Raw genomic sequence first — 22397 nt, 5'->3', positions numbered from 1 at the left:
TTAATATGTGGAAAACAGCATCTTATTTTGGTCTTGGTTTGAATTTCTCTGATCATTAATGGTATTTAACAGATTTTTCACATGCTAATTGTTCATATGTGTTTTGTCTTCTGTGAAATGTATGTTCTTGCCTGTCTTAGTCTGTTTGGGCTACTATAACAGATACCATGGACTGGGTGGCTTATAAACACCAAAAATTTATTTCTCACAGTTATGGAGGCTGGGAAGTTCAAGATCAAAGTGCTGGCAAATCTGGTGTCTGGTCAAAGCCCACTTTCACATTCATACATGATCATCTTCTTGCTGTGTCCTCAAATGGGAGCCCTCTAAAGTATCTTTTATAAAGGCACTGACCACCCTCATGACTTAATCACCTCCCAAAAGCTCCACCTCCCAATACTATCACATTGGGGGTTACTATTTCAACATATAGATTTTGGGGGACACAAACATTCAGTCCATAACAATGCCTTTTGCCCATTTTTCTGTTTGGTTGCTTGTGCTTCCTTATTTATTTGTTGGAGTTCTTTATATATTCGAGTTGTGTGGATTGAAAATATATTCTCTTAGTTTGTAACTTGAAAGGAGGACTATGTCTGGGCTCGATGGTCTATTCTAAGATCATGTAATTGGCCTAATTACTATAGCTTCATAATTACTTCTGAGATCTGGGAGACTAAGTCTGTTCTACTATAGAAGTATTCTGGCTATGTTTGGTCCTTTCCCTTTAAAGCCATAAAATTGTCGTTCTCTTCTGGAAGTGAATTTATCACACTCAGCCCCACCCCTGACACTGCGTTGGCAATGTCTGTAGTCATTTTTGATTGTCACAACCTGCAACATAGTGGGAGATAGGTTTCTACTAGTATATAGTAGGTAGAGGCCAGAGATGCTATAAAACATCCTACAGTGAACAATGCCCTGGGAGAAAAAAATGATTCAGTCCCAAATGTCAACACTGTCAAGGGTTAAGAAGCCTGGATATAAAGTTTATAATCTGATTATCAGAATTCTTGGAAAAAAAACCTGTTAAAATTTTGACTGAAATTTCACTGTATCTACAGATTAATCTGGGGAAAATTGATTAACTATATGGATCATTTTTCATGTTGCTGTTATTTTAAGAACCAACTTTCAGCTTTGCTAGTCTCTATTCTTTGGTTTTCATTTCATTGATGTTCTCACTTGTTTTTATTTTGTCTTTCCTTCTACTTTCCTTGGGTTTATCCTTTCTTTTTTTAATTAAGTTGGACAGTTTAATTAATTTTAAGGTTTTCTTACTTTCTACTCTAGCCATCTAGGGCTATAAAAGTTAAGTTATCAAGCATAATAAGAAAATTAATATCTTGGAACCAACCAGCTTTTGTCCTCTGAACACTTCCCTTTCACATTTTCCTTATTAATAGTATATTTTGACTCTTATTTCTTCATGGTTGGGTAGTCTTTTGTCAGGGGGTTTCTTATCTGCTGCTCTTGCTGTTATAGTATTGTGACTTTGTTTTATCTGGGTCTCATTATTGGTTCATTTGAATCAACAAGTGTCTATTTTAGTGTAGGAGTTATAGGCTCCAAGAAATTAGAAAAATCTCATTTTTATCTTGAGCTAATCATTTTATTTAGAAAAGACAAAAAAAAGTAAGACATAGCAAAGCCAAAAATGTCTCACATAGAATTCTGATTATATAACATAGAAATTGGCAAAATAGCCAAAACCTTATATATCAACACTTCATGTTTTAGCTCATGAAATACAAAATAAGCTCTTTAGCTATGTTTCTAAACTACATAGACTGTTGGATTTACTTTTAATGCCATTTCCTTTTACCTCTATTTAAAAATTTAATACCCAATTTTAAGACCAGAAGTAGTTTTGAAATCTAATAATTTATAGCAGTAGTTTTAACTTAGGCTGCCCATCAGAATCCTGGGGAATTTTGAAAAAATATCAGTGCCCAATTCCAGAGTGAAGGACAGGGAAGCCTGGTGTGCTGCAGTTCATGGGGTCACAAACAGTCAGACACAACTTAGTGACTGAACAACAACAATTCCAGAGTAATAAGAATCACTTAGAGTGTGTGCGTGTTAAACATATGGGCTCCCAAGCACCTGCTCTGAAGAGTCAAATGTAGTAGATCTAGAGCAAGGCCCTGGACCCTGAATGATTCATGAGTGCACTCAGTGATTTTCATGATCAAGCTAGGTCTGGGAAACGCCAGTTTGGACCAATGCTCCTCAAACTATGCACACAAATCGCCTGGGTGATTTGTTAAAAAAGAAGATTCTGATTCCGTGTGTTTGGTGTAAGGCATGAGATTCTGTCTTTTCAACAAGCTCTTGGGCTTCATTGGTAGCCCAATGGTTAAGACTCAATGCTTCCGGTGCAGGGGCCATGAGTTTGATCCCTGGACAGGGAACTGAGATCCCACATGTCACATGGTACAGGCAAAAAAAACAAAAAAACAAAAAACGAACAAGCTCTCACATGCTGAAGCTGCTGGCCTACCTTTTGAATAATAAGGATTTAGAACAATAGAATTTTCTTTGAGATGGAAATGTTCTGCACTGTCCAATATGACAGTTACTAGCCACAGCGCTTGAAATCAGACTAGTGTGACTGAGGGACTGAATTTTTAATTTAATTTCATTTTAATTAATTTAATTCAAAATGGCTACATGTGATTTGAAAAAGAATAAATGCATGTATACCTGCAACTGAATCACTTTACTGTATACCTGAAACTAACACAGCATTGTTCATCAACTATGCTCTAATATAAAATAAAAAAAATAGTTACACATGGCCAGTGACTACCACAGTGGAAGCCAGATTTAGAACAAATATCCTTCAGGATAACTTGCAGAAAGAACTCTAGAATCATTTCAGGTTAGTAAGTTGTGCTGGTGTGTCAAACCTTTGATTTAGTTATCAGCATTCTCATATAGTGAAAACTGTGGATGTTATACTATTTCTGGAAGCCTCAATAGAATCATGTTGTTTTTAAGTATGCTTTCTAGGAAATTTTTATTTATCTCATCTTCTGCAATTTGGCTACTGAAGTTCGTTTCTCATTTACAAAGTTTTTCAAAGTCACTTAATATTTGAGAAAGGGAATTAGGACAACTCGTTTATTGAAACATTTGTCGTTGAAAAATATCCTCCTAAAATAATCCTGAATGTCCAATTCAGAAATAGTAAAACATATTTGGGACTGTTGGCAACTCTGTTTACCAAGGATTTAAAATACTTAAGGCTGTTCACACCAAAAAACATTTGCAGTCGTTTCCTCAGAGAGACGGCCAGAAAGTTGGCCCATCCTGCACTGCCAAAGCGTTTTATGAAAATTTTAAGCTTGCCTGTTATTTGTGGAAACTTGCTAGCAAATGGGTAGATGACAAGGACTGGATTGTTCATGATACTAAACCTTTAACATGTTGTGTCGTGCTTTGGAAATTCATGGACTTAGGCTTGGTATTTTTTTTTCCCCTTTCCTAGCCGACACTATATAATAAAAAAGGTTTGCACACTTTGGGTTTACACAAAGCATCCCACAAAACCACAACTTTCCATCTTCTTTTCTCAGGCACCTGGATTGAGGTCCCTAGCACTAGAGGGGAGAAGAGAGGCCATTGAGAGCACTATGCTATTCGAGGCCTGCAGAACCCTGGGCTTTAGACCATGTGGTTGACTGACTCCCTCCCTCGATGCCCAGAGGCATGGTTTGGAAAGACAACTTGCTGGAAATGTGTGAAGGAGAGTTCGGTGGAAATTTCCAAAAGCCAGAAGCTAAAGATCTTCTTTAAGAAAAGGAAGAAAATATTCTGAGTGAACTTCATGTTGGCTTGTCTGATTTCACTATGTCCTATATTCAAAGTTTACAAGATTTTGTATGAAGGGTTATTTTTATTCATTTACATAAACATAGGTAAGGGGGCTCCCCTGGTGGTTTAGAATCTGCCTGCAATGCAGGAGACAGAGGAAATGCGGGTTCTATCCCTGGGTCGGGCAGATCCCCTGGAGAAAGGGATGGCAACCTACTCCAGTATTCTTGCCTGGAGAATTCCATGGACCAAGGAGTGTGGTGGGCTACAGACCATAGGGTCAAAAAGAGTCGGACACGGCTGAAGCGACTGAGCATGCATGCAAACACAGGTTTGCTTAACAAGTGAATACCTGTTGGCGCCTATAATTGGTATGTTAACTTCACTGATAGCTCTTTGCATTAAGATTGCTTCTTTGTCTGCAGGTTGTATGCATCTAGCACATGACCTGAGTATAGTAGGCTCAGTAAATATGTTCTTCCTGAATGAAGAATGAATGTGTCCAGGGTATCATGCAGACAGATTACAATGCCAGATACTGGGTTTAGACCAGCCCGAGAGGGGCTTACAGTTGGCTGGTGGAGTTGTTTCCCACTCACTTTAGAGTCTGTCACTTTAAGTCAGTCCCAGTCCTAGAAAGGAGCAGAGCCTAATTTAAGCCAGGTCCCCTGACTCCCTATGCTTTCTCTAATACCCTCATGATAAACCCTTTTCAGAAACCATGTACTTTAGGAACAGAGGTACTGCTATAAAACCTGTCTAGAATATTTAAATTGTGGTTATCTTTCTAAATTCAAGCCTTTGAATGTCCAAGTGTCCACAGTATTGCTTTTTGTTCTTTCCATCAATTTGCTCGTTAACTCAACATTGCTGTTGTTATTCTCCATTTTTAAAAATCCTTCCTAAATCTTGATGAGAGACTGTGTAGATTCCGAAGCATTCTTAACTTACCCTATTATTTCAAACAAATAAATTTAAATTTTTTTAAAGGGTAAGCCTTTGTTTTTGAGTTTCTCTAATGTGTGTTTTGTGTTTTGGGAAACCAAGATTTTTCAACTAACAAATTGTAAGGGAAAAAAAAATAGAGAGATGGAGGAGCAACCTATAGATAAAAAGAGACTCTAAAGTCTTATCATCCAAACTTGTGGACCTTATTTGCATCCTTTTTTTCTAAAGCTGGGAAAGAGTATGGTATTTTATGAGACAATTGGAAATTTGAACAGTGAATGGATATTTGATGATATTAAGAAATTATTTCTAATTACTTAGGTCTTGCTGTTATTGTGGTAGACAGGGTAATGGCTTTCCTCAAAGATGTCCACATCCTAATCCATGGAACCTGTGATTGTGTGGCAAAAGGGACTTTGCAGGTGTGGTTAAGTTAATGATCTTGTGTGGGGAAATTATTTTGGATTATCTGGTGTGCGCAGTGCAATCACAAGGTCCTTATGAAGGAAAGAGACAGGGCAGGGGAATCAGAGAAGATGTGACAGTGGAAGCAAAGGTCAAAGTGAGGAAGATTTGAAGATGTTTTTCTGCTGGCTTTGAAGATGGAGGAAGCAGCTGTAAACCAAAGAATGCAGGTGGTGTCTAGAAGCTGGAAAAGACAAAGAAACTGATTTTCCTCTAGACTCTCCAAAAGAAACACAACCCTGCCTATTCCTTTTGAACCTGAGACCTCCGGAACTATAAGATAATAAACTTCTGTTGTTTTAACTTGCTAAATTTGTGTTAATTTGTTATAGCAGCAGTAGGACCCTGATATAGTTATGTTATACAAAGAGTCATCTTTTAGAGATATTTGATGAAGTATTTACAAAATAAATATGACATCTAGAAGTTGTTCCAAAATAAGAGGATGGGGAGATCCGAGAGGGGTGTGACTGAGGCAGAATAGGTCATAATCACTGGGGCTGAGTGATAGGTGCCTAGGGTTCATTACACTATTCTACTTTTGCATATTTTAAAGATTAAATATATACATACAAAAAAAATAGTTAAGTGTAAGTGTTATGACCTAAAAGACTTCAGAGATCTAGGTTGGTAAAATCCAAGCTGTACTCACTTAGGGATGGTAACACAGCCAGAGTAAATGACAATGAACATCCCACCAAACACACACACACACACACACACACACATATATAAGTATTATCAGTATGAGTAGTGAGAGGGGCCGTTTGTCAAGCTGGTACTGGAACAGGAGGCTGGCCCAGAAAGACAGGGATCGGAAGGGAAATGAATGGTGTGAAGCCCCAGGGAAGTTGAAGAGTTACATCTCCAGACATCCATATTCACAAAGGAACAGAAATGCCATGAATTGAACCACTCAGGAACAAAGAACATTCCATGCTTCACAGGGCAAAAAAATGATATGTGCTATCTCTTAGACCTCCAGTCACCTTGGCCTTTGAGGGTAGGCAGGTAACCACTTCTGTTCACCATGTTCCCACTTCTCCCGAACCCAGACTCTCCTAATTATACCCTTTCTTCTGTCAGATGCCATTGCCTGCTTTTCCATTATTTCTTATGTTAGTTTGCTTTTCTACTTTTCCAATCAAATTCTCTTGGTTGTTGGCTTTATTTTTTTTTCTTGTTTACTTTTGGCAGAGCAGAAGTAAATAGCAAACAAAATGCAACTACTCAAATCTGCGGACCAGCCACTATATTGGTTTACAAATCTGTATTTAGACAGAAAACTCAAAATGGAAGAAAGGTCAATAGTTTACCTACACAGTACCCCGCCTCGCTTGAGTGTGAAGTGAAACCTGCCCTTGACTTTGAATAAAGCAAAACTTTCATTATCAAGATAACTAAGGTTTACTATAATTGGAGGCCAAACTACTACTTTAATTAAAGAGAATTCATCATAAGAAGGAAAAGGAGAAAATAATTGGAAGACAAATTACAATAGCTTTAATCAAACAGAACAGCTTGTGGGAAAGTGGGGGACAGCAAAGTCGTCTGCAATGCTTGCTAAGAATGAGGGTGATGCTTCAACAATATGGATGAATCTTGGGGACAAAATGTTAAGTCAAGGAAGCCAGACACCAAAGAGGACATACTGTATAAATCCATTGGTAAAATATCCAAAAATAGGCAAAACTGATCTGCAATGATAGAGGTCAGAACAATGGTTACTTGAAGGCAGAAAGGGAATATTCTTTTTTTTTAAGGTTTTAAAAAATTTTTATTTAGAAAGGCTGAAGTGATTGTATGCTAATTTGAACAGGCAATCTGTACAAGGATTTTTCAGTTTTGCATCCTCCACATTGGATTCCATTATGTGTGCTTTGTTCTTTCTTTAGACCTGGGGCGGGGGGCGGGGGCGGATCTACTTTTCAGATAAATAAACCAGTCATTTATTCCCCTCTTTTTCTTGTTTAGAAATTCTCATGATCCCTCAGGCAGTTCCCTCTGGAACAAGCTTTCCTCTTCTTCCCCAGCCAGCTCCAGTGGGTTCACCTTTACAGGCTCTGGGACTAGGACAGGAAGTAAGACTTGTGAATATTTCTTCACTGGGAGGGAATATTCTTGACTGGGAGGAGTCATAAGATTTTCTGGGGTGCTGGAAATCTCTATACCTTGACGTCAGTGTGAGTACATCTGTGCGTGCATATGTAAAAATTAATCAAACTCTATGCTTATGATATGTGCACTTTATTGAAAGTAGGTTTAAGGTCAATTGAAAAAAAAGAAACAACCAACAGTGAAACCACACTTGTTGAAGTGGCCTTGTGAGGTGGCCAGTCCAGCTTGCCAGCTTCCTGTTCTGGTGTTCCGGTCCTCATTCCCCTCCCTGTGACCATTAAAGCCCAATTGCTCTGACTGTTCCCAGCCTCTGCCCATTCCAGCCCATGCTCTCTGAGGCTGCTGCTGGATGGCCAGTGACCTCCTGCCAGCACGTGCCCATCTTGACTGCTTTCACAGAGGTCAGCCTTCAATTAGGAGACAGGCGCAGAGCCCTTGGCACTGTAGCAGCAGCTTGAGGGGTTGCAGGGATCCGCATTTCTCCTTCTACAACTACCTTGCTTAGCAGCCTTCAGTAGTTCAAACACCTTAGCGTGACACTCAAAGTCCTTTCTAAATTGACTCCTTCATATTTTCTACAGCCCAGTGAATGTCTTGAATCTTTCACTGTTTAAAGACCATGCTGTGACTTTTCATTACCTTGCACATATGCTGTTCCCTATGATCTTGTTTGTTTGTTTGGCAAACTGCATTCTTCCCCTCCAAGTTCAAATATCACCTCTTTCACCCTCTAAAAAAATCGGCTATGGGGAACTAGTAACTGTGGAGTATTTATTATCAATAAACAGATAGCATTTAGGTGTTTTTTTTTACACATTATCTTCTTTAACCTTCACTCTAAGACAATATCTCTAAGTTGATTTTATCCACAGTATTATAGTGACTTGTTTACACATAATAGGCTATGACATCCTAAGGTGCTATGTAAACCACAGTGCCTCAGGTTTATAAGTTCTCAAAACAAACATCTGAACCCCCTACTCCATTCTCTCAATTGCAAGGCTTAAAATATGAGAATAAAATGATTTCAATAACGGTCCAAGCAGGAACAGAAGGTATAGTCATATATAATTTTGAAGAGCATTGAGTGAATTATTTACAGAAGTGTAGGTAGATTGAGGGGAACTAACAAGGGATGCTGAGGTTACCCAGGAATTAGTAGAAACTGGAAGCTGTACCTTCTTCTCCCTCTTCCTGAAGGCTGAGTGAGAACCAGTCCTGAAAGTGGAGACCCTGCCCAGAGCTGTTGTAGTGGAATCACTGCCAGTGGCAGTCTGAGGTCCCAGGCAGGAAGAGAGTGGGAAGAACTCTCTCTCTTTCCCCATCCTGTGTCCCCCTCCCCACCATCACATTTGCCATTGGCCAAACCAGCTGACAAAAGGGCCAGCACTACTGAAAAGTAAGTCCCCACCCAGGGACAAAGAAGGGTGAAAATGCATGGGGGGGCGGGGCAGCGCGGTGTGAGTAATGGCTCAAGTGGAGAATAACCAGCACAAAAAGTGTAAAATCAGAACTAGTAAATGTTTTAATTAACTGTCCAAAGGACATTATATCAGTCGGTCAACTGCAATTCCATTCATCGAGTTATGCAGTATTATATGGCACATCTAAAAATTTTTGATATGATTAAGGGTGTGATAGGAGATACTAGTTCTTTTGAAGATTTTAAACCCCCTCCTTTCCTCCCTCTTTCTTTGGATTGGGTGTAAACTCTTGGAGTGTTCAGTTTGTCTTATTCATTTTGATATCCCCACCTCCAGCAGAGCTGCATACAAGTGTTTGATAAATGTTTGGTTTTTGACTGAAGGACTGGGTGAATGTAATAATGGCCAAGTGTACCCTATAATGTTCATTGAAATTATGCTAGTTTTCACAGTATATAAAATATCTGACTTGGACAAATTCAGCTTATATCTCATGCATTTTGTTTGTAAGAGATGAATCTATGTTTTTTGTTTTTTTTTCAAGTATGGGGATCCAATAAGGGAAGACCTTGTGGTTTTCTGATAGATTTGAGTAGCAATTTCTCAGCTGTGGAGCATGGCAGATTTTATTACCCCCATTTTTAAAAAGAAAAAAGTTGAGGGATGGATAGATGCTAAAGAAATCTAGTTAGTAGATGATAGACTAAGAATTCAAGATAAGAGCTCAGACCTCCTGATGCAGCTCTGTCTTTTGATAAGACATAGTCTTTCTGTTAGATTGGCATCTCTCTCTTCATATCACAGACTTTACCTCTTGATATTTTCCCAAGGAAGTTACTATTTTGAACTTAGGAAAAAGAAGTTTATTTTAACCGGCAATAACAATCCTAAATAAAAACCAATTTATATCTTACTGATATGTGCTCTTAATTTAATGGGGAAAAAGTGAAAGTGTGTTAGTCACTCAGTTGTGTCCAGGTCTTTGCAACCCCATGGACTACATATAGCCCACCAGGCTCCTCTGTCCATGGAATTCTCCAGGCAAGAATACTGGAGTTGGTTGCCATTCCCTTCTTCACGGGATCTTCCCGACCCAGGGATCTAACCTGGGTCTCGGGAAAGGGTCAGTTTGTTAGAAACAAGTATCTGAAGATGTTTGTAAACCCAGTTACTATTTTAATTAGTTATTTAATACCAACTGTATAGATTTTTTCACTCAAGTGAAAACATGCATGGTGAGTTTACCAGGAATACCTTGGATCGCTAGCCTCTGCCAGGCTTAGGCTTCTGTGTTTTAGGGAGAAAGGAGTGCATGAAGTGGGAAAACTAGAGGGTAACTTCACTAAGCATCTGAAAACTTGAGTTTGACCTGTGCAAATAATATTGTTTTAATATACAGATGCCTGCTGATGGAAATAGAGGTTAAACCTGCTTACCTAGGAAAGACTACTGGAAAAACCATAGCTTTGAATCACAGATTGGTGGGAAAGATTGAAGGCAGGAGGAGAAGGGGACAACAGAGGACGAGATGATTGAATGGCATCACCAACTCAGTGGACATGTGTTTGGGCAAGCTCTGGGAGATGATGAAGGACAGGGAAGCCTGTTGTGCTGCAGTCCATGGGGTCACAAAGAGTTGGACATGACTGAGCGACTGAACAACAACAACCTAGGAAGGAAGATCATATTTTCATTCTGATGAACTAATATTAAATATTAAAGAAAGGTACAAACGGAAGTAATCAGACATACTTGAGATATAGGAGTGTTTTGCATTGGATTTGGGCTGGCTGGGGATGACAGATCTCCTTTAAGCTTGTCACAGGTTTTGGGCTGAATCAAGAGAACTATAGGAGCAAATCCACAGAAGGAAATCTGAGGCTTGAAAAATAAGCATGAAATTTAGATTTTACTAGTCTTAGTCCTTATTCTTTCAGTTCAAATAGTCTCATTTTCATGTTTTCTAGGCAAAATTAATTAAACATCGTAATAGTAGGTATTCATTATCCATTCATCTATTCACTCATTCAACAAATATTTACCAGCTTTCTACTGTGTGCAAGACACTTCTGTGTAATGTAAAAGAATGATGTTCTGACCTATGCTAACATTAAAAAGCAGTCTTGAGTTTATTTTGGCAAAGAGAGAAAAGCAAGGTACAAGAAAATAAAATAATTTTTATTGAATGTCTATATACATTTTGCTGACAAAGGTCTGTATAGTCAAAGCCATGGTTTTTCCAGTAGTCATGTACAGATGTGAGTTGGACCATAAAGAAGGCTGAGTGCTGAAGAACTGATGCTTTCAATCTGTGGTGCTGGAGAAGACTCTTGAGAGTCCCTTGGACAGTAAGGATATCAAACCAATCAGTCCTAAAGGAGATCAATCTTGAATATTCATTGGAAGGACTGAGGCTGAAGTTCCAATACTTTGGCCACCTGATGCAAAGAGCCAATTCATTGGAAAAGACTGATGCTGGGAAAGATTGAAGGCAGGAGAAGGGGGCGACAGAGGATGAGATGATTGGATGGTATCATCCACTTAATGGACATGAGTTTTAGCAAATTCTGGGAGTTAGTGAAGGACAGGGAAGCTTGGAGTGCTGCAGTCCATGGGGTCTCAAAGAGTCAGACATGACTGAGCAACTAAACAAAATGCATGATCTATGACAAAAGCATATGATCGATGACTAAGGTGGAAGGGATAGGGAAGTTTCAAGTGTACATTCAGAAGCTGATTCTGGCACTTATTTGCGATGTAATGTTACATTTCCTCCTCTTCTGTAAAATGGGAATAAGAACTTGGTGAAAGGAATGTTATGAATATTGGAAATTATGTATCTAAAGAGGCTATCATGATTCTTAGCACTTGGTAGGTGCTCAATAGATGGTGGCTGTTATCATTAATAACATTTAATATAACAAGGAGACTCTTCTATAAATGCTTAGGTGATCACAGTCATTGAGAAAATATTCTAATATAGATAATGTGAATTACATTATCAGAATTAGGGCTTCAGTAATTTCATGGGAAATATGGGAAGTAGATGAGGCATTCTTGAGACAGGCAGTTTACAATCAGAGTACTATTTCTACAACTTAATAAATGGTTCATACGTGTAAGAGTCTCGAGTGATAACTCAAGTCTTTCAGAGAATGTAGGATGAATTTCAGATATTTCTACTGCATCAGGATTAGAAAGATAATGGCCAGTTATTAAAAATTTACCCCCCTCCCCAGTAGCCCATACTAAGTGTTTGCTAGATTAAACTCTTAGCAAACTCCACACTCAAGGTCAGGAGGGGCAGCTGTGAGGAGATACCCCTCGTCTAAGGTAAGGAGCAGCAGTTGCACTTTGCTGGAGCAGCCATGAAGTGATACCCCACGTCCAAGGTAAGAGAAACCCAAGTAAGACGGTAGGTGTTGCAAGAGGGCATCAGACGGCAGACACACTGAAATCATAATCACAGAAAACTAGCCAGTCTGATCACACGGACCACAGCCTTGTCTAATTCAGTGAAACTAAGCCATGCCGTGTGGGGCCACCCAAGACGGACGGGTCATGGTGGAGAGGTCTGACAGAATGTGGTCCACTGGAGAAGGGAGTGGCAAACCACTTCAGTATTCTTGCCTTGAGAACCCCATGAACAGTATGAAAAGGCAAATGATAGGATACTGAAAGAGGAACTCCTCAGGTCGGTACGTGCCCAATATGCTACTGGAGATCAGTGGAGAAATAACTCCAGAAAGAATGAAGGGATGGAACCAAAGCAAAAACAATACCCAGTTGTGGATGTGACTGGTGATAGAAGCAAGGTCCAATGCTGTAAAGAGCAATACTGCATAGGAACCTGGAATGTTAGGTCCATGAATCAAGGCAAATTGGAAGTGGTCAAACAGGAGATGGCAAGAGTGAATGTCGACATTCTAGGAATCAGCAAACTAAAATGGACTGGAATGGGTGAATTTAACTCAGATGACCATTATATCTACTACTGTGGGCAGGAATCCCTTAGAAGAAATGGAGTAGACATCATGGTCAACCAAAGAGTCTGAAATGCAGTACTTGGATGCAATCTCAAAAACAACAGAATGATCTCTGTTCGTTTCCAAGGCAAACCATTCAATATCATGGTAATCCAAGCCTGTGCCCCAACCAGTAACACTGAAGAAGCTGAAGTTGAAGGTTCTATGAAGACCTACAAGACGTTTTAGAACTAACACCCAAAAAAGACGTCCTTTTCATTATAGGGGACTGGAATGCAAAAGTAGGAAGTCAAGAAACACCTGGAGTAACAGGCAAATTTGGCCTTGGAGTATGGAATGAAGCAGGGCAAAGGCTAATAGAGTTTTGCCAAGAGAACACACTGGTCATAGCAAACACTCTCTTCCAACAACAGAAGAGAAGACTCTACACATGGACATCACCAGATGGTCAACACTGAAATCAGATTGATTATATTCTTTGCAGCCAAAGATGGAGAATCTCTACACAGTCAGCAAAAACAAGACCGGGAGCTGGCTGTGGCTCAGACCATAAACTTCTTATTGCCAAATTCAGACTTAAATTGAAGAAAGTAGGGAAAACCACTAGACCATTCAGGTATGACCTAAATCAAATCCCTTATGATTATACAGTGTAAGTGAGAAATAGATTTAAGGGACTAGATCTGATAGAGTGCCTGATGAACTATGGATGGAGGTTCATGCCATTGTACATGAGACCGGGATCAAGACCATCCCCATGGAAAAGAAATGCAAAAAAGCAAAATGGCTGTCTGAGGAGGCCTTACAAATGGCTGAGAAAAGAAGAGAAGCGAAAAGCAAAGGAGAAAAGGAAAGATAGTCCCATTTGAATGCAGAGTTCCAAAGAATAGCAAGGAGAGATAAGAAAGCCTTCCTCAGCAATCAATGCAAAGAAAGACTAGAGATCTCTTCAAGAAAATTAGAGATACCAAGGGAACATTTCATGCAAAGATGGGCTCAATAAAGGACAGAAATGGTATGGACCTAACAGAAACAGAAGATATTAAGAAGAGGTGGCAAGAATACACAGAAGAATTATACAAAAAAGATCTTCATGATCCAGATAATCACAATGGTGTGATCACTCACCTAGAGCCAGACATCCTGGAATGTGAAGTCAAGTGGGCCTTAGACAGCATTACTACGAACAAAGCTAGTGGAGGTGATGGAATTCCAGTTGAGCTATTTCAAATCCTGAAAGATGATGCTGTGAAAGTGCTGCACTCAATATGCCAGCAAATTTGGAAAACTCAACAGTGGCCACAGGACTGGAAAAGGTCAGTTTTCATTCCAATCCCAAAGAATGCTCAAACTACCACACAATTGCACTTATCTCACATGCTAGTAAAGTAATGCTGAAAATTCTCTAAGCCAGGCTTCAGCAATACATGAACCGTGAACTTCTAGATGTTCAAGCTGGTTTTAGAAAAGGCAGAGGAATCAAATTGCCAACATCTGCTGGATCATCGAAAAAGCAAGAGAGTTCCAGAAAAACATCTATTTCTGCTTTATTGACTATGCCAAAGCCTTTGACTGTGTGGATCACAATAAACTGTGGAAAATTCTGAAAGAGATGGGAATACCAGACCACTTGACCTGCCTCTTGAGAAACCTGTATGCAGGTCAGGAAGCAACAGTTAGACCTGGACATGGAACAACAGACTGGTTCCAAATAGGAAAAGGAGTACGTCAAGGTTATATATTGTCACCCTGCTAATTTAACTTATATGCAGACTACATCATGAGAAACGCTGGGCTGGAAGAAGCACAAGCTGGAATCAAGATTCCTGGGAGAAATATCAATAACGTCAGATATGCAGATGACACCACCCTTATGGCAGAAAGTGACGAGGAACTAAAAAGCCTCTTGATGAAAATGAAAGAGGAGAGTGAAAAAGTTGGCTTAAAGCTCAACATTCAGAAAACTAAGCTCATGGCATCTGGTCCCAGCACTTCACGGCAAATAGTTGGGGAAACAGTGGAAACAGTGGCTGACTTTATTTTTTTGGGCTCCAAAATCACTGCAGATGGTGATTGCAGCCATGAAATTAAAAGACACTTACTCCTTGGAAGGAAAGTTATGACCAACCTAGATAGCATATTAAAAAGCAGAGACATTACTTCGCCAACAAAGGTCTGTCTAGTCAAGGCTATGGTTCTTCCAGTGGTCACATATGGATGTGAGAGTTGGACTATAAAGAAAGCTGAGTGCTGAAGAATCGATGCTTTTGAACTGTGGTGTTGGAGAGGACTCTTGAGCGTCCCTTGGACTGCAAGGAGATCCAACCAGTCCATCCTAAAAGAGATCAGTCCTGGGTGTTCATTGGCAGGACTGATGCTGAAGCTGAAACTCCAATACTTTGGCCACCTCATGCGAAGAGTTGACTCATTGGAAAAGACCTTGATGCTGGGAGGGATTGTGGGCAGGAGGAGAAGGGGTTGACAGAGGATGAGATGGTTGGATGGCATCACCGACTCGATGGACATGAGTTTGAGTAACCTCTGGGAGTTGGTGATGGACAGGGAGGCCTGGCGTGCTGTGATTCATGGGGTCGCAAAGAGTCGGACGCGACTGAGTGACTGAACTGAACTGAAAGATTAAACTTAAATCTGCTTTTTTTTTTTCTGTTAAAGTTAACTTTCTAGCTTTTAAAAACATTTTTGAACCTTCATCTTAGACCGTTTCAACTTTTCCTCCTATGTGACCATATACAACTGATGGAACAAATCTCGCTGAAATATTTGCACTTGAACCAGTGAACCAGTGAAGTTGTTCAGTCGTGTCCGACTCTGCAATCCCATGGACTGTAGTCTACCAGTTTCCTCCATCCATGGAATTTTCCAGGCAAGAGTACTGGAGTGGGTTGCCATTTCCTTCTCCAGGGTATCTTCCCGACCCAGGGATCGAACCCAGGTCTCCCGTATTGCAGGCAGACACTTTACCATCTGAGCTACTAGGGAAGCCCTAGTTTGCACCTAATAATGGCCTAATTTTTGTATTTTAATCTTCAAATTTTCTTGAATTTTGCACTATATTTATTCATTTTAAAGAATGTAATTTGATTTTGTGCTAGTCTCTAGAGTTTAGATACAATAAATAATACTTTAATTTGGTCCTTAACATTGCATAAGTTGTATCATATGAAAATAATTTTATTCTGCATTGTACAAAATGGATATATTCCACATTTAAAAAAATTTTTAGGTTTCTATTCCCGAATTATGATTTAAAAACTTATGTCCTATATACTAAGTTAAGCAGATCATGGATGCAAAACCTTCATCCAACTTTTGAAAAAAGTTATAGAGAGAAAGACCTGCCAAAGGTTTACTTTTAGCTAACACAGCACCTTGTATTATTTTTCAGGCAAAAGTTTTAAATCTGCCTATACCAAACCTCACAACGAGGAATGGGATGTTTTTCTCTGGTTTTTTGTTTGCTACATTTTGTCAGGGAGAGATTCCTTTTGGAGCTTTTTATTAACGCCCGCCCCCTGCCCCTAGGTGCGACCTCCACCTGCACAAACCCTGGGTTCGGGGCCAGGGGGATTGAGCAGAGGAGACCCCAAAACCCACTCTCGAAGACGCTCCTGAGTACCTTCAAGCTTGTGAGCAAATTATTTTACTCTCCAGGTTAATCTAGTTCCCGTTAGCTCAAGCCTGGGTTTAAAGGAACAACTAAGTCTGGAATGTGGAGCTGGAGGGGACTGCTGGCAAAAACTCATGGAAAAAAAAGAAAAGCTGTTTCAAGGACTGTGCTGCAACCCGCGAAGGAGTGGCTTTGCTCAAGCTGCCCTAACGAACTGCTTTTTCCTTGCTCATCGAACTTGCTCGAGCTCCTAGGGAAGCGCCTGCCTTTTCGGTGCGTGGCCAGGGTGGGCGGTGGCCGAGAGTCACAGTCGATGGCTAAGGGGAGCCAGTTCCCCTTGGATGAAACTTGATGCGCATTCTGTGCTCCCAGTTGGGGGCCCACCACGGTCTTGGGTGCAGGGGTTGCGACTTTTTTTTTTTTTTTTTTTTGGCGGGAGGGCAGATTGGGGCGGGGTTGGGGGGGGCGGACGAGGGAAAGCTGCCAAGGTCTTGTCCGGGCTTGCAGTGTCTCACTGTTGGCCACCAGCTGCTGGAGCTTCCTGCAGAGCCCCCGGCTCCGGCCCCGCACGCGGCAAACGGTCAAAGTGCGCGACTGCGGCAACCGCAGGGCACGCGGACGGAGGGGAGGGGGCGGGGCCGCGGTGGCGGTTGCGGGGCATGCGCGGCTTCGCGCGCGGCTTCTCAAACATGGCGGCGGCGGTGTGAAGATCGATGCTGGCTCGCGGGACCTGTGTGACAGAATTTCGCTCTTTTCGCCGACGAGACTCGAGGTGTGAGGCGACTCCAGGCTCCGTGAAGACCAGAGAGGCGGAGTTTTGGCGTTCCGGGCTCTGGCTGTTTTCCGCAGAAGGTAGGGAGTCTCCGGCGGCGCGTCCCCCGCGAGGAACGCCCCCTCACCGCTCCGCGGGGTCCGGCCCCAGATTGGTCCCGCACTCCGGTCAGCCACTCTCTGCGGCTTCACCCCCGAGGTCCGAGCTCCTCTACCCCTCGGCGGCCTCACCCCCAAGGCCAGGGCTTCCCTGCCCCACGTAGCGCTTTCCGCGACGCCCCTCAATCGCTCTCGCGCCGCCCCTCACACTCACTTGGGGCCCGGTCGCCCGGCACCGGCCCATCCCGCCCGCGGCGTTCGGAGGCCTCACTCCTCTAATGGTCCCTTGACCCGAAGCGCGGACAGCACCTTCTACAGCATCCTCCGCCCGTGGGTGGAGCCGGGCTGGGGTCCCGGGACAACGCAGGTGGGCGGCGGGGCTGAGGAGCAGGGATGACTTTGGTGGTCTTGGTCTATGCTGAAACTGGTCCCGGAGTTTTCCGGAGACTTGTGAGAGAACTTTTGGAGTTTCTGAAGGAAATGTCAGCTGGGAAGGATGCGCTTGTGGCCGAGCGCGGGCTCGGGCCCCGGTGCCAGGTGTGTACGTTAGACTCGCGGCCCCGGGCTCGGGGCGGATGGGTGGGGGGCAGCGCCGGTGGCTCGCTCTCGGGGGAGATAGGGGGCGGGAGGGCGCGGCAGGCCCTGGCGGTGGGGTGCGGGTGGGAGTGGGGGGCCGGAGAGTGGGTCTGCAGCTTTCAGGAGCGGCGAGGTGGCCGCCGCGGTATCGCGGCAAGACTGGGTCTCAAGACCACTGTTGTTTTTCGATATAGCGTTCTCGCTTTTTCCACCTGGATGGTGGTTGTGCTACATTCTAGTGTGAATCGCCAGGGGGAGAGCGAGTAGAGTTGAATAGATTTTGCGTCTTGAAGTTGTACGTAACTTTGAGGGCTGAGCTGTAAATTCGCGCCGCCTTCCCCTCGTCCCTCACCCCAAATGTTAGGGCAGCACAGGTAGTGACAAGTTTACGTTTAAGACTATTGATTTTTTTTTTAAAGGTTGTAATACATTGGTCATTCATTATAAAGTGTGATTACAATTTGGAACTAGCCTCTACTTGGAAGAATTAGATTAGCATTTACAACTTACCTGTAGGTTGACTTTAGGACAGACGTCTCTAAGAGTGAATGGGGCGGTTAGGAGGGGAAACTGAGGCAGAGAAAGTGAATACTTCCTTATAATCATATGATGTATATAGTCATTGGAGATGGTTTTCTTTCCGAAAACAACTGCAGATGCTGCTGCATTTTTAATACTCCCAGAGATGTTCATATGTCTGTTTTGGGGAAAGAGTATTATAAAATGTGTAACATTTATGGAGTACAGCTTCCTATGACAATCAGTTGTATTTTAACTATAACTCATAGACGCACATTTATTTTTTTTCAATAACACTGCTTGGAAATGTTCAATAAGGACAGTTTTGCCTTTCTTGTCGTTCTTTTTCTTAATTACTCATTAAATGTGTTCCCAAGGATGAATGTTTTCTTTAACTATGTTTGTGGTTTTGTATATTCAATGGCAGGAATGTGAAAATAGCTTTTGGAATTGAGTCCATTTGGGATTTTGAGGATAGAGTTCATCAGTACTTACATGATGCCTTGCATTTGTTTGTGTCTTTATCCATATTCTTCAAACAGTCGGATGGATTTTTTTCAAAAACTTAGCCGAACAGTGCTTTCAGTGGCTCTGTCGTTTTTGAGTAAATTTCATGTATATCACACAACCTTATGATCTTCCAAGGATGTATACCTGTTTTCCCCCAGAGAACCTGATTTGTTTTCAAATTGATACTTTGAAAAAAGATTAATGTTGGCAAACTATATTGTTAATGTGTGAAGATGCTTTAAAGTTAATGATGTCATATGTACAAAAAAACTGGAGTCAGTCTTAAAGAGGTGGTTTTTCTCTTGAGGCAGCAGTTGGTCAGTCCTTTTGATTTATGGTTAAATCAACACATCTTTATTAAGTACCTGTGCTGCCTGTAGTATGGCGTTCAGTTCAACCTACTGCTTTGTGTGCTGGTTTCTAGGGTGTTTAAGGCTTCCCATTAGCAGTTTATTACTGAAAATCTCCAGGTTATAGTTAAGAAAATCATTATGAATGTATAACAAGTAGTCTTTTTCTTTCAGTGGCAATTTCAGGGAGTCAGTGTTTTGGTCATAATTCTCTAAACAAAACTTGAGTCTTGAATTATTTCTGACATATGTGATAATAACTTTGTGCCTCTTTTGTTATGATTATACACAGCTATATATATTTTTTAAAATAATTTTATGTATTTATTTTTGACTGTGCTGAGTCTTCACTGCTGCGCTGGCTTTTCTCTACTTGTGGCCAGCAGGGGCTATTCTCTAGTTGCGGTGTATGGGCTTTTCATTGTGGTGGCTTCTCTTGTTGCAGAGCATGGGCTCTAGGCATGCAGGCTTCAGTAGTTGTGGCACATGGGCTCAGTAGTTGTGGCTCCTGGGCTCTAGGGCACAGGTTCAGTACTTATAGCCGTGGGCTTAATTGCTCCACCGCCTGTAGAATCTTCCCGTACCAGGGATTGAACCTCTGTCTCCTGCATTGGCATGCAGATTGTTTACCACTGAGCCACCAAGGAAGCCCAAAGCTATATATTTTTATGAGAGATTATTTTTTGGGTCAAACAGATGTCACACTGGTTAGGCTTGTGGGAGAAAATGAATTACTGGTATAAATTGAAATCAGTGCGTGTTCTAGAGAGTGGGTATTTTTTATTGCTAAGTAACTTCTGTGACTGAGTAGCTTAGGCTGTCACTAGATGTTAAGTGACAATTTAGAGCCCTTTCTTTTTTTCATAACATTTCAGAAGTCTCTCTGAGCTAAAAAATAACAAGGGTTATGATGGTCAGCTCTAAGCCAGATGTGACTCTCATTTTCTTTAGGGTTTGTTCCTTTTTAGCTGCCTGCCTGTTCCTCCCAGATGCTTCCTATCACCCCTCTTCCTGCCCCTGTTCCCTTTGCTGTTGGTGTCTGTTTCCGCATCAGTGAAATGGTCAGGGTAATCTGCACTGCCTCACTGAGAAATAATTGATGATAGTAAAGTGCCTTGTGAAGGCTGAGTAAATGCCAATTTTTTTGAATGAGAATGATGTAGCCCCTCGTTCCATTTAAGGAAGGCCCAAATCCCAATTTTAGCTTGAGCTCTTATAGTGTGGGGAGAGAGGGAGGGAGGAGGAAAATTGCACTTGAAAATTTACCCCCCCCCACCCCGTTTTGGTTAATAGAAATTACTGTTGGAACTTTAGAAACTGGAACACTGAAGGGTGCAAAGGATCCTTTGCTATTTGAGTCATTAGTCACCTCAGTGTTTTTTTTTTTTTTGCTAGGTTACTTTGTCTGTTCCTTTTATGTTTATGCCAGGTCAGTTCTCATTCCAGTTGTGAATGGAAATCTGAGGTCATGTTCTCTTCTAGCTCATCTCCCTGGGAGTCAAATTTTCTCTTCCTAGTAATATTCCTGGTTTTTAGGATATGTAAGATATGAATTAAGTGAACTCTGCTAGCCATCAGCTAGCAGAGCCATGAGGGTATGGTATGAATATTGGTCTGGCATTACCAGGTTTTTTGTAGTTTGGAGTGAGAAAATCAAATATCCCTAGGAATTTAAGGAACATTATTAGTGTCTGAAAATTACTACATCCATCATATCTTAGAATTTGAAGTGATTGTTGATTTTAGGATGCAAAAGCCTGGATGTTTTGAAAATGGCAAATGTGGGTCAGTTTGAAAGAAAAAGTTTACCCTTCCTTAGCTTGGGCTCTTAATATTTATAATCCTTTTGTCTTGGGGAAATAAATGAGAGAAACCACTGTTGTTTATTTTAGATTAAAATAGCTTGGCATAATTTAGTGGCAAGTAAGTTTTCTGGGCTCTAACTAGTTTGGGCTTTGGTTACTCTTAAGAGTATAAATGCCTTTACTGTAGTGGTAACATTTTTTAAGATACCAGAGGTGGTGGTTCTTAAAGCAGGCTAACTTCAGAAAATTAAAAAAAAATTTAAGATTTGAAATATGCATGTGCTGTTTGGTTTTCATGAGGAAGGCATTTTTGCTTATTTTGTCTTTATGTTGTCTAATGTAAGTAATCCTTGGTTACCTTAGAAATAATAATACTAGTTATTTTTATGCTAAGTGACTTCTACTAAACATATATCCCTAAATTTTTCTCTTGCTTTCATTTTTTAGGCATGTGATGGAAAGGTTTTAAAGAAATGAGAATATCTTATTGTGTTAACAGTGAAAGATTTGAGGCTCCTATAAGCAGTTTATATGATTTTAGTTTATGTGATTTTAGTTTAATTTCATATTCATCTGACATAGACTAGTGAATTTCTTATTTAACCAAGGAGTTAAAAAAAGAATACGCTTTGTATGAGTAAAGAGCTGGGAAACATTTGAAGGTAGAGAGCATTTGACCCGTGTTTATGGCTGTGACTCTGCCTCTTCCTAAGTTTATAGGAGCAAATTGTTTTAAGAGCGGAAAGAGAGTGCCCACCTTTTATGGTAACGTGCCATTGTAAACTTCAGAAGGGACAGATACATTGCAATTCTAGGGTATATCTTGAGAACACTTTATTTTCTCAGGGGAAAGTTGATGGAATTTTCTTTTTTCTTTTTCTCTTTGCTTTTTGTGTTTAGAATACTTATTTGATTTTTCTCGACCTCTATTCTTCATAAGGGTTAATTGGTGCTGAACTCCAGACAAACAGCTCCATTTGCTTGGGTACCTTGTAGCCTTGACATAGTCTCTTTTTTTTTTTTTTTGACATAGTCTTATCAGCAGATGTATTGACAAACTTCTTTTAGTTTTAAATTAAGCAGTGAGTAAATCACATATTTCTTCGGTTCTCTTGCCTCCCTGAATACAGTTGTAAACTTGTGCCCTTTGCTGTGAAACAGCCTTTTTTTTCCCTTTTGAAAGATGTGAAGTATTATTTGAAATATTTTCCAATATACTTTAAAGATATTTGAGGGGTAATGATCATTATTCTTTTTGTTTTTTATTAATTTGGTAGAGTTTCATAAATCTGTTCAAATGAACTACATTGTCTTTGATGATTATTAAAAGAATTAAAATATAGTACTCAGTAATTTAAATACATTTATATATTGCTTGG

General features: G+C 40.8%; 1 protein-coding gene and 1 non-coding gene across 5 annotated transcripts in view; one reads left to right on the top strand and one right to left on the bottom strand.

Moving 5' to 3' along the window:
* Positions 1-7217: 7217 nt before the first annotated feature.
* Positions 7218-7343, bottom strand: LOC122436166. The gene has a single exon (XR_006267925.1). It is a non-coding gene; the product is annotated as a small nucleolar RNA SNORD22 (small nucleolar RNA).
* A 9733-nt stretch (positions 7344-17076) lies between these two features.
* The window catches only part of SCML2 (Scm polycomb group protein like 2), a 103770-nt gene continuing 98449 nt past the window's right edge, over positions 17077-22397 (top strand). For 2 of the 4 annotated variants that reach the window (XM_043459442.1, XM_043459441.1), the window contains exon 1: positions 17077-17240. In XM_043459442.1, the coding sequence (XP_043315377.1) occupies positions 17102-17240 (139 nt within the window). In that variant the 5' untranslated portion in view covers positions 17077-17101. The remainder of the gene's footprint in view (positions 17241-22397) is intronic. The other 2 variants (XM_043459444.1, XM_043459443.1) reach the window with 1 other exon arrangement.

The sequence above is a fragment of the Cervus canadensis genome, chromosome X (assembly GCF_019320065.1).
Source record: "Cervus canadensis isolate Bull #8, Minnesota chromosome X, ASM1932006v1, whole genome shotgun sequence".
Lineage (NCBI taxonomy): Eukaryota > Metazoa > Chordata > Mammalia > Artiodactyla > Cervidae > Cervus > Cervus canadensis.
Note: the sequence above shows the minus strand (reverse complement) of the source record. Positions and strands in the feature narration are given on the sequence as shown.